Source organism: Pteropus alecto, unplaced genomic scaffold, assembly GCF_000325575.1.
Source record: "Pteropus alecto unplaced genomic scaffold, ASM32557v1 scaffold50, whole genome shotgun sequence".
Lineage (NCBI taxonomy): Eukaryota > Metazoa > Chordata > Mammalia > Chiroptera > Pteropodidae > Pteropus > Pteropus alecto.
The window spans coordinates 10,749,986-10,765,768 of record NW_006431918.1 but is presented as its reverse complement, the minus strand read 5'-3'; the positions used below and the strand labels follow the sequence as shown (position 1 = coordinate 10,765,768).

The 15,783-nt window shown below is 36.6% G+C and overlaps 1 protein-coding gene across 5 annotated transcripts in view; it reads right to left on the bottom strand.

Annotated features, from left to right (window-relative positions):
• The window catches only part of SLC10A7 (solute carrier family 10 member 7), a 199,204-nt gene that overhangs the window by 164,341 nt on the left and 19,080 nt on the right, over nt 1-15,783 (bottom strand). The window contains exon 5 of one of the 5 annotated variants that reach the window (XM_006906282.3): nt 8,114-11,245. The exons of the other annotated variants lie outside the window; for them this stretch is intronic. Coding sequence (XP_006906344.1) covers nt 11,228-11,245 — 18 coding nt within the window. The 3' untranslated portion in view covers nt 8,114-11,227. Of the gene's footprint in view, nt 1-8,113; nt 11,246-15,783 lie in introns of those variants that run through there. 5 annotated transcript variants of the gene reach the window in all.

Below are 15,783 nucleotides of genomic sequence, written 5' to 3'. Positions count from 1 at the left end.
GAAAATACAAATCAGATTAATTCTTCACCCATCTGTTAGGGTTGGGTGATGGCTGATAAAACAAAGATTTTAATTGTCAGCTGAAAGGTTACACTAAAATTGTGGTATAATGTCTCAGATTTGCAAATACAGTTGCATGCCTCTCATTACGCCCGCTCCCTATCCTGCTTCTTCTTTTAACTGAGACTTTTTGAAAGAATCTCAGCTAATAATTTACCAGAAAAGTTTTACTAACGTGTACTTTGTAACGTGCCTCTGAGGAAACAAAGTAAGTGGGAGCAAGAAGTCGCATAAAGCTTTAAAACAAAAGGTTCAGGAAAAAAATGTTATTTTTGAAGCGACAAAGATCACCGATATTTTTCCCAAAGTAACAAATTATCATCAACTTCTTAATATCTTTTTAGAGGTTATTGTTCAATCTCCAAAATCTAGACATTCTGAGAAAGAAAAAATAATTTACCATTTGTTACACAAATAAAATATAAGCCAAATGGGATAACTGCCTAATCTGTGAACTTTAACATTATATCCTAAAGTCACACTTTATCTTCTTCCAATACATCAGATAATATATTAAATCAAATGTTACACTAGAATATAACACTCATGTTCTTATACAGAGTGATAGAAAATTCAGCAGATTGCTAAAATACCTAATTCATTTGTCTCATACCTACTGTTAAAAGAAAGTCCTTGTTTTACATTTCAATTATCTTTATAATGTTAAAAACACATAACTATATTGTGACTTCTACCTTATACTGTACTTCATAAGTTAATGATTCCAATAACTTATTTTATCATAACACTGTTAACATCCATTATAATTTCCACTACAGATGGAAATTGTCAGAAGATAAATGTAAGAAAGACAATCTTAGGCAATAATAATTCACTTATAATTAAGTAATTTCTCAAGTAAAGCAAAAGAATTATGTTACAGTGAAATAAGCCAGTCACAAAAAGACGAATATCATATGATTCTACTTATATGAGGTTTCTAGAGCAGTCAAATTCATAGAGACAGAAAATGAGAAAATTGGTCCCCAGGGGCTGAGGGGAGGGAAGAATGGGGAATTACTGTTTAATGGGTATGGAGTTTTACTTTGAAAAGATGAAAAAGTTCTGGTGATGATTACACAACAATGTGATATATTTAATGCCACTGAATTGTACACTACAAAGTAGTTTAAATGGTAAATTTTATGTTATATATATTCACTATTTTTTTAAAAATTATATTAGAAACAATATTATGAAAACTCAAAGATAATGAAATTCAGAGATTTTTAAAAATGTCCCTCCTTGACTAAAGATGCATAAAGTTTATGAAAAGTATCACCAACCACACTTAAATTTATAATCCTATCATCATCATTCAAGAAATGAAAAAAAAAAGTGCACAAAATCAATCCCAGAACACATTAGCAAAATGGATTCCAGAAAGAATGTTTCCAAAAATCCCCCTAGATGTCTAGAGCTTTGTACTTAATTAGGAATACCGCTGCAGAGTAACAAAACTACTCACTATTAATCTGCTTTTCCAAAAGAATCAAAAGAGGTAGAAAATTAAAAACAACCAGTTAGATGTTTTAGACTACTACACACTATTAAGTTATAAATGAACCCAGGAATTAATTCATCTCTTCAGGCGTCTTCTAAATACCATATTATTTTGAATTATATTCAGTGTAGTTCCAGTGTTAAGTATATTTTATTATATTCTATTATTTGAGAATTATACTCATATATTTTATATTAATTGTGATTAAATTTGGCTGCACACAAAAGAAAATATGCCAAATTATAACAGCTTATGCAAGAGAGGTATTCACTTCTCTTTTACATGAAGAAGCCCACAGGTAGACAACCCAGGGCTGGCAAGGCTGCTCCAGAGTCAAAAGGACCCAGAGGCCTATTCTTGCTGTTCCACTCTCATTAGCAGGCTGTCTCATGGCCTAAGATTGCTCCTCAAGCTCTAGCCATCAAATAACATTCCAGTAAGCAGATAGAGGAAGGAAAGAGGATGGCTGTGCCACCCACTTCTAAGGAGATGTCTTGGATGTAATATACAATACTTCCATTTATTTTGCTGTCCAGAATATGGCCACTAGAACACCGGGAAGTCCAGTAAACGCAATGGTTAGCTTGGTCACTGTGTGCCTAGCTGAAAGTTGGGGATCTGTTTCAAAGATGAAGGGGGAATGGATATTAGAAAGCAACCAGAGGTGTCTGACACATATATTAACCAGGATATATTTAAATGCAATTACTATTGCAAGTAAATAAATGAGTTTTTAAGAAGGGAAAACAAAGTCATTACTATTAGTAGTATCTAATTCATATAATTCAGATAAAAGAGTGAGAGTTATCAATACATCACTATGAAAAAAGAAGGAAATTTAAAATTGGGTCAATTTGGAAAAATAATACCCAATTAAAGAGACATACACAGGGAATCAATTCATTTCCTTGAAACGCAGTGAATTTCTATTATTTCCTTAAGTATGAAATGATCACTTACTAAATAATCAGGCAGACCCTCCCAACAAGTTAATATTCTATGTTGGCTTAGACTGAGTCAATGCAGAGAGCAGAGCAAGACTTGAGGTTTGGACTGAAGTCAATAATTTTCTATGACCCCACCCCCACCCCTTGCTGCGGGGGGTAAAAAAAAAAAAACCTGTAGGAAAAAAGCAGCAAAGAAGTGAACCAAACCAATTCTCTGTAAGGCCTGTCACCCAGACCAGACTCATGCAGAAAGACATTTAAGGAGATTATATGATTTGATTCTGAGAGTTACGGTTACAGCCCAGGTTCCTCTCAGCTGGCCATCATCACCTTGACTCCTGCAATTTCCAACATTCACATAAAGCTGCAGAGATTCATTTTGAAGAGACTTTGGAAGCAGCACTTTAAAGAGTAGGTAACCACCTAAAAGTCCCAAAGGCGTATGACAGCAGCAGCATGGGCCCGCGGTCAGAGCAAGAGAGGATAACACATTCAGGAGAAGCTTCCTAACACCTTGGCGCTGAAGGCAGAATGCCTCAGAGCTGGCTCGAGGGTAAGCTTCTGTCCCAGAGACCTCCAGAGACGATTACTGTCGGAGCAGACTGACCACACTGACTTCTCTGGAAGAGGACACAGTGCCAGGAACACGTACACTTTTGTCATTGTAAGGCCAGGTGCAGGATTTGGAAACCTAAGATGATGGCCCACTGTGGGCTGACAAAAGCTATGCCCAGAGGAAAAGACTACACAATGACGAGATGATGGTGAGGACACTGACAACAACGAGGTCCAGAGGATCGTGCAGGGACCTACTAAAGAGTCTAGCTTGGTTAAGACCTGGTTCATGGAAGAACTAAAATTCACCAGAAGAGCGAGGGAGGGATGATGATGGAGGAAAAAGAAGAGAAGGACAAGAAAGAGAAAAGGAGACGCTCCAAAAATAAAGGCACCAATTTTAAAAATACAAAGATAAAAAATAAAGCTTTAAAAAATCGAGTATTCTCTCTTCCCAGCCTTATGAGGTGAAGGAAATGTGTGAAGCAACTTAGGCAAGGAAGAGAGAAAATGTTTTTTCAGGTATCATGAGGAAACTGTGATGTTTTAAACCAAGGTGGAAAAGATCACATTTAACTCCTAACCCCAAAAGTAGTAACACAATATTCAGCAAGACAATTCAATATTTAACTAGAAACTGTAGGTCATTCAAACAAGCTTTCTAGAGAACAATGATTAATTTATCAACAATTACCTATATTCAACAAACCTTCCAACCACAATTTTTTTAAAAGCCAGTTGTCTAATAGCAATAACATAATTGTATAATGTTGTATAATTTGCGAAGCATGTTCACATACATTAATTGAATCATAACAGTAAACAACATATATCTATTGCCAGGAACTATTTTATATAACTTAATCAATGGTGTGTGTGTGTGTGTGTGTGTATATATATATATATATATATATACACACACACACACACCATTGTATATATATATATATGGAGGAAAGTTGATATATACTAATAGGGTTTCTAACATTGAAGTTAATTTTTTCTCTTTAAGCAAGTGACATTTAAAGAGAAAGCATGGTGTCTCACAGCTTCAGATACCAAAATAACATCTGCCTGAAAGGGATGTATTTGCTGCTGTGTTCCTGGGTGGGACTGGCTTCTTGGTGGTAGAGTTCGGATCTATGGTACCAAAACAAATTCAAGACAAAAGGTCCCTCATTTTTGAGGTGTAGTAGGAAACCTCAACTTTGCTTTCACTTTCTCATCCTGAAGGGAATAAAAGTTGCTCAGATGGATATGGAGAATGTCCAGTGGCTAGGGCAATGTTGATCTTTTCTTTTAATGCTACAACTGCCGTGATATATGACGCACAGGCTTGGCATACCTGAGCCCTTGACCCACCCACACAACCTAAGCGTTTGGTCATTCCATTCATATTTTACATCTATGGGGCACAGCAAAGTTATAATTCTGTCACCAACTCAGTGTAAGGAAGCAACATTTACAGCCAAATTGTCAGCCACAATGTATGGCTTCCTCGACCAGCCTGCACTCCTTGCTCCCACATGCAGGTAAGTATGTTGCATTGACCAGGCCACTGGGACAGGGTTTGAGAGCAGCACCCCTTCCGTCAGACCCATTCTCTTGGATCTTCCAACCAGTTTGTTATCTTAACCCCACTGGGGAGGCCTCTCAAAAAAATGCCCGAACCACTGGGAGAGAACCTGAAAGCCTATCACTTCCAAGAACAAACAACTACAAAAATCAGGAATATAAAATACCAGTCCTATCTACTTCACATCATCGTTGGGATGTTAAAAAGAGAAAATACAGGTAAAAGCGTTTCATGAGCTACGTAAATTAATTTAAGATGTATTTATCACAATAGATGACCTAAAGAAGTAGTTTCATATACTTTTTAATTCTATATATACTGAAACTTCCAAAGAGAAATCATTATTTATTTTAAATAAGGAAAAGAAAGTTTACCTCATTATTCATTCAAAAGAATCAAGTATCTACTAATGTCTTCTAATGTCAAAATAATTTTTCCTACATGAGATATTTACTTGGTTAGAGAGTTTAAGATCATCCATAATTAAAGTAAAAAGAAAACAGACTAAAGGTCCCACTTAGCTACTAAAATGTCTGTGTATGTTTTTCATCACTTATTAGGTTTGAAAATGCAAGATCAAATTTATAGAAGTCCTTTGTTTCCTTCCAGGCCAAATCAACCACATAAAAGTCTTTTATTTCCTTCCAGGCATTATGTCAGCCATTTTGTAGGTTGCCACCATGTAAATGGCTGTGGCTGCTGATGCTTAGACAAAGCAGAAGAGGTGTGAATAATTGAGAGAAGTAAAAATATTACTAGAGACAGCAAAGTATGCATCTTAATTTTTCTATAAAATTTTACGATTTTTCTATAAAAGTTTATTTAATATGGGAAAAGTAAAACTGGATACGAATTACTTACTGCCTTAATGAACATACTTAAATCGAGACACTGATAGGGCCAGATTTAAATAAATTCCTTCAAAATATTAATGTATTCAAATATATTTACTGTGTCCCAATATATGCCAAATACTGCACTAGACACAGAGGATACAACTGTGAATAAGAGAGATACTTCCTGCCGCTAACGAAAGCCTGAGACACGTGGGCATTCACAATGCTGTGTGTGATGGGTGCCTTGACGGAGTGAATACCACAGGGAACTGGTGCAAGATGGCAAAGCCTCCAAAGTGAGGCCTGCAGTCAAACAGAACAATCAGTACCTGCACAACTTCTTAGGGACCATTTTAACCTAACTACTGCCTTTTTGATCTGTTCCTAGGTCAACCTTCATTTTTCTCACCTAGGTAGTTTGGGCACTAAGCCACGTGTAGGTGGAGAGTTTTAGCATCACCTGTCCTACCTGCAGTGTTGAGGGCAGGCTGGGAGCACAGGCGTTGACAGCAGAGTGCCTGGTCTTATATGCCAGTCCTTCCTCTTCTTTGCTATATAACCCTGAACTAGTTTCCTAATCTCTATTTGTGTCAGTTTTCTCATCTATAAAATGAGGATAATAATTATACCTATCTCAAAATGCTGTTATAAAGATTAAAGGAATTAATATACGTAGGCACTGAGGATAAAGACTGACACAGATCATGCTCTATAAAAGCACTTGCTATTCTTATTATTTTGATGGCAAGCACATACTGTGTGATCACAGTCATCTCGTACTGTGTGGGTTAGCAGTTAGCTAAATCCACTTAGGGGAGAGGAATTGTCCACGAAATGAAGAGTGCTTCCCAGAATTGTGAATTGTTGCAGTTCTGAGTCATTCCATCGTCCTGCTGTGCCCTTTTTTCCCTTCTAGGTCAGAAACTAGGAAAGTACAGAAAAATGCTAGCATTTCTTCACATTTCTAAGAAGCTTTGTAAAACCTGAGGTTTGGCTTCTCCCAACAGGTAAAAGGCTCTTTTATTTAGCAAACAAGCTTCTGACTCAATTAACTTCTTTCCTCTTTCTCTATCGATAATCAATCTATAATGAATTGGGCCTAAGGTTGTAAAACTTCATCAACCACAGGCAAACTGTTTCTTAAATAAGCTCTTTTTTTTTTTTAAACCTCAGAAGTATTTCAAATGCAATTGGAAAATTTACAAAACTTTAAAGAGCCACATAATTCCTCCAACAAAAATTTTATTTTCGGCTATCTACAAAAAGATAATATCAAACCAACAGAATTTACGTCTCTCTTTATAGACTACTTGAGCGTGGAACATCCTGTTTTAATTTTAATGCCAACTTTCATTTTTCATATGAAAATGTGACTATGTAAGCCACCTTTAAGAGCAAGTTTGCAAACTTAAACAGCAGAACAGTTGGAAACTAAAACTGTCGAGAAACTAGAAATATCAAACTTTGGAGAAGGAAAAAGAATAAATGCATGCTAACGACTCCATGCACAAATGCAAAGAGTATTTATGATGGCCTATGAGGATTTAATGTAAATGCAAGTGAGAGTTAAGGCATATCGGTCCCCACTGTCCCTGAGAAGGGAAGGCCACAAAAGTCGAGAGCATTTTTCATGAGCTAACTCGCTATGCACTTTAAAAAGATTAGTATATGTGGATGAAAAAGGGCCACATATTAAACCTGACAAATTCAGGGGAGGCCTGCATGGTGGGTCTTACAAATGCAGAGGCCGAAGGTAACCACATAAAATGGTCTGAACATAGAAATTCCTAACTAAAAGTGAGTCACGGAGGGCAGTCACGTCTTAGGGCTGTAGCTTCCTTGACAAATGTCCACCTTCACCATAAGCGAGGCTATTGTCCTTTTACATCTAAGATAACATACCTTTGAAATGTCAGCGTAATCTTGCCCAGCCCATCATTGCACAACCACAGGCACCAGAGCACAAGGCCAATAACCTCTCCTTTATCTGGCTCCCCAGGTACCATATCTGTGTGCTTTAAGTGTTATTAACGCTCCTGTGCCCAACAATGGAAAAGAAGTGTGTGTTTCTCTATTTTGCCTTTTTATCTAATCTCAAAGATTTCTCTGCTTTGCTTTTTCCCTCCCCTTTAATCTACCACCAATGGATTTCATGTATCTCTCCTTTTCTCCTCCTTTTATTCTAAAGTATAAAATAAGCTGCAAAATTGCCATTCTCTGGAGCATTTTTCTCAATCCATTGAGATTTTGTTTCCTGGCAATTGTCAGTTTGGCTCAAATAAACTCATAAAAATTCTCTATAGGTTTGGATGTTTCTTACGTCGACATATGTATAAATATATAAATATGCTTTATGTCACATAGGTAACTTCTCAGACTATTTTCCAGAATTAAACTGTCATGGTATGCCTGTTTGGGAAAGTATACCATTTTCAAACCGGTGTAAACTCAAGGTAATCGTAATTAGATGGAAGCTTTGTAATAACACTGTCTCTGAGTGCATATCTGAAGGATCATTAAATGAGAAACACTACGGAGCATAAACTCCATATACTTCCCACAATAATCTCTCTTAACAGGATCTACAATGTACTTGCATCAATGAGAAAATATGTCTAATTCAGACAGAACATTGTTCAATTCTATCCCACTTTATTCTGGCACAGTAAATTACGAAAAGATCCTTGAAAGAGAGATTGAGGACGTACAGTTATGGAAATTACTGCAATGTAAGTGACTTAATCACTGTTCTTAACTCTGTTGGGATCATTATACAACTGATAAAACTGGAGTCATCCTCTAGTTTCCCAAATTCTCTGCCATTTTTATTACGGATACTCTTGCATTGCACTAAAGAGATACAAAGAAAAGCAGTTCCTGCAAAGAAAATTCAAAAATTGACTGGAGAGTCAAATACATACAAAAATACCTGGTTAAGGGTGAGTGTCACAACAGAGGTACCAAAAAAGTATTCTATTGTGGAAGGAAGAAAAGGTTGATTCTGACTGGGCATCTGCAAAGGCTTCTTGAGAGGAAAATGATGTTTGAGCTGGGCCTTGACTAATGGGCAGGACTTCAACCAGTCGATACTGAGGGATGAGGGGGTCGCTATTATAGGAGCAGAATGGCCAAGTGAGCTGACCACAAGCAACAAAAGAAGTTATCAGGAACACAAAGTTCTCAAAGTGCTCTGAGAGCCAAGACCAAAGGAATCGTCTCCAAGTAACAGGAGGCCAGGAATCCCCCTGAGAACAGACCAGAGGCCAAGAGTTTGTCCAGAAGATCAGAGGAGCTGACTCAAGAGGGACTATGGATGGTGATTTCCACTACAGGGTAGGGTAGTGTTTTTCAACCTATAGTTCACAAAATCAATTTAGTGAATGCTGATTGGCATTTTTGTTGTTGTTGTTCCAAAATGAAAGAGAGAGAAGAAAAAGGAAGGGAAGAAAAGGAGAAAGGAAGGCAAGGTGGAGTGAGAAGGGGAGAAGGGAAGACAGGAGAGGAGAGAGTGAATTACGCAAAGAGTAACTGTACTTTGGAAACTTTTCCGTTTCTATCTGTGGGTTGTGTTTAAAAAAAAATGCAAAGCACTCATTTAGAAGGCCCTTCAAGTCCAATATCTTGGCACTTGATTAGAATGCAGCTCAGTCCCACTGCATATATTCAGACCGTTATTTTAGATCCAAGTATCCTTGGGCATGAATAATCCGCTTGAAAAATCTTATTGCACCGAGCAGGTGTTCTCGTTAGATACTTCGAAGACACAGCCTGATGTCTTCATAAAGCAAGTAAAGTTTTAAAAGCCAAATATTCTCAGATTTAACTTATTGATATTTCTATATTACTCCATGGTATAGTAAATTACTGTGAATAAGTCTTCTGTTTTCAATAGTAACAATTCTGTAAATACAAACAAATACATGTGTAACCGGCCTGTAGTCAATACACAGATAAGCCACCAGACCTAAAATAAGTACATGCCCAGAATTTGGAAATAAACATAAAAATAATCAAATTCTCTATAATAAGATACAACAAGTATGAACATCAATTACATAAGATTAAGAGAAAAGTTATGTGTGTTATTTAGACTCATGTTTCTTCAAAATCACTAAAAGACCCAGAGTGCCTCTCTAAAAAAAAGTCTAATATTTAAAATGTAACTAATCGAACTAAATCGAATTATCGAAATCTGTTTTAGATGAGTCATAATATATGCAGACATCCTGATATTAAAAGGGAATTAGACAATAACAAAATTTCAATATCTATGGAGAACTGTTCAATGGTACCTGCTTTTGTGGTTTGTTTTTATTTAATTTTTTGTGGGATAGAACTGGAGTGGTTTCCCAGTCTTCACAGTTTAGAGGAAACATCCTGAAAATCCTTTATCTGGTTCGAAATCCCCAAAGCAATCTTTCCATTACTAATTTGCCCTTTAGCTTCCAGAAGGAGTAATCTTGGTTATCTGAAATTTCTGTACAAAGATATTGAGGACCTCTAACACAAACCAATAAACTGAGATTCGCCAATTTATTATATTTATTTAAAAAGCCACCATCTTGTAAATTTAGACACCAACTACCTTATATAATTTACTGTTTATGTTTCATATTTTTACTAAACTGAAAATTCTATGAAGGCACTATCCATAGCAAGCTATAGCAAGTGCTCAACATATATTTCCAGATAAACGAATAAAGAGAGTGAGTGAGTGAACTCAGAAGATCAAATTCTTGAGAAAGCAGTGATGATGACTCAGAAAACCAGGTGATTCCATCAGTGGCAAACCTCGGCAATGATGAGGACGCTGATGCTTGCTTGATATGTTCTCGCACAATTTACAGGGACTTCTGCATGAGATTGCATGAGATCCCTGTGAGCAATCTTGTGAAATAAGGACGCAAATACTATTGTCCCGAGGATGACAAAACCAAGGCTCAGTGGTCCAGGACCAACCTGGTGACCACTCAGACCACCAGGTGAGTACTGGTCAAAGCAGACATGGAGCACCTGCTCTGATTCCTTGGCAAGTGTATCCTTGCTAGGGGTCAGCTGGCCTGGCAGTAAGAGTGGTGATCTCGTGCCACAGCATGTTAAGTGGGTGTTGTTTAAACACTTCTCGCCCAAAATCAGGACTGGTCCTTATGTCTGAGGCAGAGCTAGACCCAAAGGTAGGGGTCAAATGACTTCAACTATAGAGAGAAAAAGGACTCAGAAACAGGAATTCAGCAATGCTAAATCAGGTGTTTGAAGATCAAGACCTTAGAAGACACTCGCATTGGGATGGGAGAGGAATTAGACAGGAAGAAAAGGAGTGATGAGAGATGTAGGAAGAAAACTAGGAGAGGAAAGGGTCAGGGAAGCAACGGGACTTTGGAGGGGGGTAACCACAGTGTCAAAGGCTGCAATTAGGTCACGGAGGATGAGAACTGAGAATCAGCCACTGGATTAGCTGAACGGAAATCCCTGCCAACCACTAAGAAGACTCTTTTGGTTAAAGAGATAGAAATGAAAGACAATCTGAGAGGCATTAAGAGGCTAAATGAGAGAATTCAAAATAATATACAAAAGTCTTGGGAAATCTAAGTATGTTTCATGCAAGTTTTATAGCAGTTTAAAACAAACACAGTCAACTCTTTCTAGTTATCCTAAGAATGCTAATCCAACCCAGAAGATGATTCTGAAGTTAAAAGGTAGGTATGGAAGAGTAGGGACACGGACTGTCTTGCCGCTGCTGCTGCTGCTCTTACTTTCGCTCTTTCATCTGTCAATGAAAAAGAAACTTGTCATTTCCCAGACAGCACTGGAGGCTGGATGGTAAAAAGTGTACCTCTGCCAGCTTGCCAGAGGGCTCAATGCTGCCAGCCTTTTTCACACAGACGATTCCTCCCAGATGCCACTAAACTTCCACTGCAAGCAAAAGCAGTAACCCACCCCATTTAGCAGAAGAGAAAGGTAAGGCACAGAAAGGCTAAGTGATTCCTGAGGCTGAGACAAGTGACTGACAGATCGGATTTCCATCTCACTTCCAGTTCTCTCTCTGCTCATCAGATCTACTCTAAATGCCTTTATAAATGTTTCAATGACTTTTATCTTCATGCATTGGATTAGCAAGATCAACTCCCCACTGATAATGCAAAATAACCCTGAAATGTTTCAGGCCCCTACCCTCGCCCTCCCCATAAGCCAGAAATTGAACTTTGGTCTCCGTTTGGACTGTGATGGTCTTGATCTTTCACCTGTAGCAAAAATCCTCATAGCAATATCTTTAAAGTTAGTAATGAGTGCTTCATTTGCTTTCCAAGCAGACAGGAACCCTCTTTTAAATACACTCAGAGAGCCATGACCTTCGTCTATGACTTACAGAGTTCACCACATGTAATAATTTTCTTTGCACAGGAGACATTCTTAAATTGTCTTTGAAGAAATTTGGACACTAACCCCATTGATGAAATTACACACACACACACACACACACACACACACACACACACACACTCTTTTAATTTGTTACTTTTCTACCATACCTGAAATCAAAAGTTTTTCTTTAAAATGTAGTTGGAATTCTACACTACTATCAAAGGGTTCTAAAATCCTTCAACCTGCTAACTAAAATATAATCAAAATGCCAGCTAAACATGTTCACATTAAAAGAAGCACATTGTCTTATCCCCAGACTAGAAGAGAGCACAGCCTTATGCCTACAAGAAGCGAACACAGCGCAGATCCTTAAACTGAAGTTCTGGCTTGTCCCACACAGCTGGTGGGGCTGAACTCACTTGGGGTGCATTTTGATTTTTTCTATGCAAAAAAAAGAAAATAATAATTTGATGATATGGGTCAATACAAAGCTATTCCACTCTGTTTTGCTTATTTTTGTGAGATTTGTAACATGAAATAGAGATTTTGATAGTGTAATGTCACACTAAATGTGGACTTCCTGAAGGCAGGCACCAAATCGTATTATCCTTTCTATTCCCGCTAGCAGAAAATAGCGTCTACATAAAGTAGACGTTTAACTACTAGTTGAATATCGCACTCTAATTTTAAAGCTGGATGGTGGGCACAGTGGTGTTTATTATTATGCTTTAAACTATGTGTATATATGTGTGAGTTTTACACATTCACACATCTGATATTTCTTAATTTTAAATGCCTTAATTTTAAAAAGGAAACTCCTGAGGCCCATCCATCACATATTCTAATTCAACAGGTTGGTGGAGATAGGGATTTTTTTTTCCCTAATCACCCCAAGTAATGCCAGCGTGGGTGATCTATGGAATTCACTTTGAGAAAGAAAAAAGCTAAACAAACCAACGTAATAACAGGCCTGCAATCAATACACTGTGATTAGTGGTGAAAGTGCCTTATTTTCATGGTTCAAATTACTAGGCTCGGCTTTAAACACAGATAATATAGTTTAGCATAAAATACTACTCAGATCTGACTGAAAACAACTTTTAAACTTGCCCTGACTTTTATCTGTTACAATTTTTAATGCCTTTATTTTCTTTTTCTTTTTTCTTTCAGATATTTGAAGGCAAAAGAAATCCTTAATTATATTTTTCTCCTACTTGGTTTCATGCCCAGACTCAAAATTTTACAAAGTTATATAGCTTTCTAACTTTACTCAAGAATTAATATTAACTTCACATTTTTAGGCAATGGCTTTTAGCTGAATCCTTCCCTATGTAAGCTTGCAAAAAAAGAAATACTGAGGTTAAATAAGACAGTGCATCTTTTCCCAAACCCTAACATTCTTACTTTTTCGTTAAATATCAGCAGAAGTGATAGAGATATGAAATGTCTCTATAACGACAGCATGAAAACGACATAACTTTCTCTCTAAACTCAGAAAAATAATTTTCCAGTTTCTTAAAAAAGAACCTTCTTTTATAAAAGGAATTCCTGTGGTAGTTACTACAAGGAAGAAGTTAATTGAATTTAAATACAGCAATTACCTTGGCAAGTCCCATAAGGTTTAAAATCTTTGTAAGGTTTTTGGGAAAACATTATATTTTTTACATTTGCAAGAGAAATTTAAACCAAACCAATGCAAAGAGTTTTAATCAAAGAGTAAGTGTTTATCCTATATCTCCTATGTTAGAATAAAATAGAAAATATTTTGATCTATCTTCTTTCTTACATTTGGAAATAAAATTAGGGTTCACCAAGTTTTATTACTTTTTCTATTATTTAAAAAAGGAACTAAAACTACATTCACGCACACACACACACACACACACACACACACACACACCCACACCCACCCCACCACCACCACCACCACCACCACCACCAATCAGACCCTGTCAACACACACTTGAAAAACTGCATTTAAAATACTGGAATGAATAAATAACAATCACACACACACAAAAAAGAACCTAACCATGTTTCCAATATTTAAATAAAAGCAGTTTAAAATTTAAAAGCCACAAAATAAGACTGTCAGTCAGCTACATCCTACACAGTCTCATTTTAATACCTAAAGGATATGCCGGCAGTCCAGTGTATATGTATTATTATGCACATACATTGAGTTCCTTCTGCTGTTAAAAATCATTATAAATTCTAGTTGGCTCATCTGCTACAAAAATGACCTAAATCATAAGAGCCGAAATTGTTTTTTTTTTACAAAAAGTAATAAGAGTATTTCTCGTCAAAGTAAAAGCTGTGAATTTAAGGGATATGATAACTTTCAGTCCATGATAAAACCTTTTGAAACCAATAGTTTGAGAGAAAAATCATGTAAATTAAAAGGTATGTAAGTAACAGAAAAAAATTCTTCCTACATTATATAACAACTTTGCAAAATAAAAATAAGAGAATCATTTTAAATGATACTATTGTATCTGCTTACAGCCCCCAAATCATTAAATACAAATATGCTACAGAAGAGCACGTGTTCTTTAATACAGAAAAGCATACACTAAATGTGTGTGTATATATTAAAGATGGATATATAAATATACAAGAGCATAAGCTAAATGTAAAGAAGTTTAATAACAAGATATGGAAGGAAAAAGTTTTCTTACGTGTTACAAATACTGCAGAGCACAGTTTGAAAGGACAGTGTGACGTGGAAATGTGCTGAAATCCACGTGAGTGCAAAGCCGCTGGGTGTCAGACAGAACAGAATCACAGAGATGGAGAATCAAAACTTTCGCCCAGTGGCACCTGACACTGGACTCAGCTTTTGAACTTTTTCATTTATGCGCACCAATCAATTCACTTTCCATCTGCAGACCAGATTTTTTCCAACATATTATACAAAAGATTTACCTTCCCTTACATTTACTTCAACAAAAGCCTATATTGAGTTAGTTTATAATGTTATTTTAGAAAAGCATTAATCTTAAAATTATCTAACATTTTTACTTGCAGATTTTCTTCCATAATCTCATGTAAATATAAAATAGTCTATTCATTTCATAACAGAAGATATGACCAAACTGGATTTTACAAGCTTCATTTCTGAAGTTCAATTTTCAATATTTATGAAATATTGTATCTTACTCCCTAATACTTCATAGTCATGAAGCTGCACAATGTAAACATTTAAAGAACTAGATCAATTATATTAGAAAACAAAGGAAATGTCTGTAATTCAACATTAACAGGCAACGTTAATGTAAATAATTTAAATATCTACTGGGGAATAAACATGTAAATACTTTCTAATGCTATATGTTAATGTCAAAAAAAATGAGGGAACTTTGAACTTTTGCCAAAAGTCATTTGCAGACAGAAAGATTTTTCAGTCTTAAAGCTCTCAAGGGAATCACATTAGAAAGATAAATGACACCTAGAACTCAACTAGCACCTGTACCAGGTGTTCCAAAAGGGGCCCTTCCCCAAATTCTTTCAGGCCATAGGAAATCATAGCAGGCACTAGCCCAAGACTCATGTAACTCCTGTCTCACTAATTATATGTCAACTGAAGGAATTACTGGGCATAATGAAACACCAGGTAAATAGAGCAAACTGCCAATTCCATTCCTACACCAAGAAGCTAAAAGTGGCTAAGACAAAACACACAACCATGACGACTGGCTCCACCTTAAATGCATGGCTAAATCTCAGCCGGTCCTTAGTGCTGCTTGGCATTGCTGCCATACCCTCCAGTTAGTTCACTCTCCTCATCTAGATGACAATTGCACATTTTCTCCTCTCATCTCAAATATTCATAGCACCCATCCCATCATGACTGTCAGCTGCTGAGAAAAAATAAAAGTCATCAGAAGAGAACTCTCAAGTGCACCCCCTCTACCCATCTACATGGTTCTATATCCACGTACT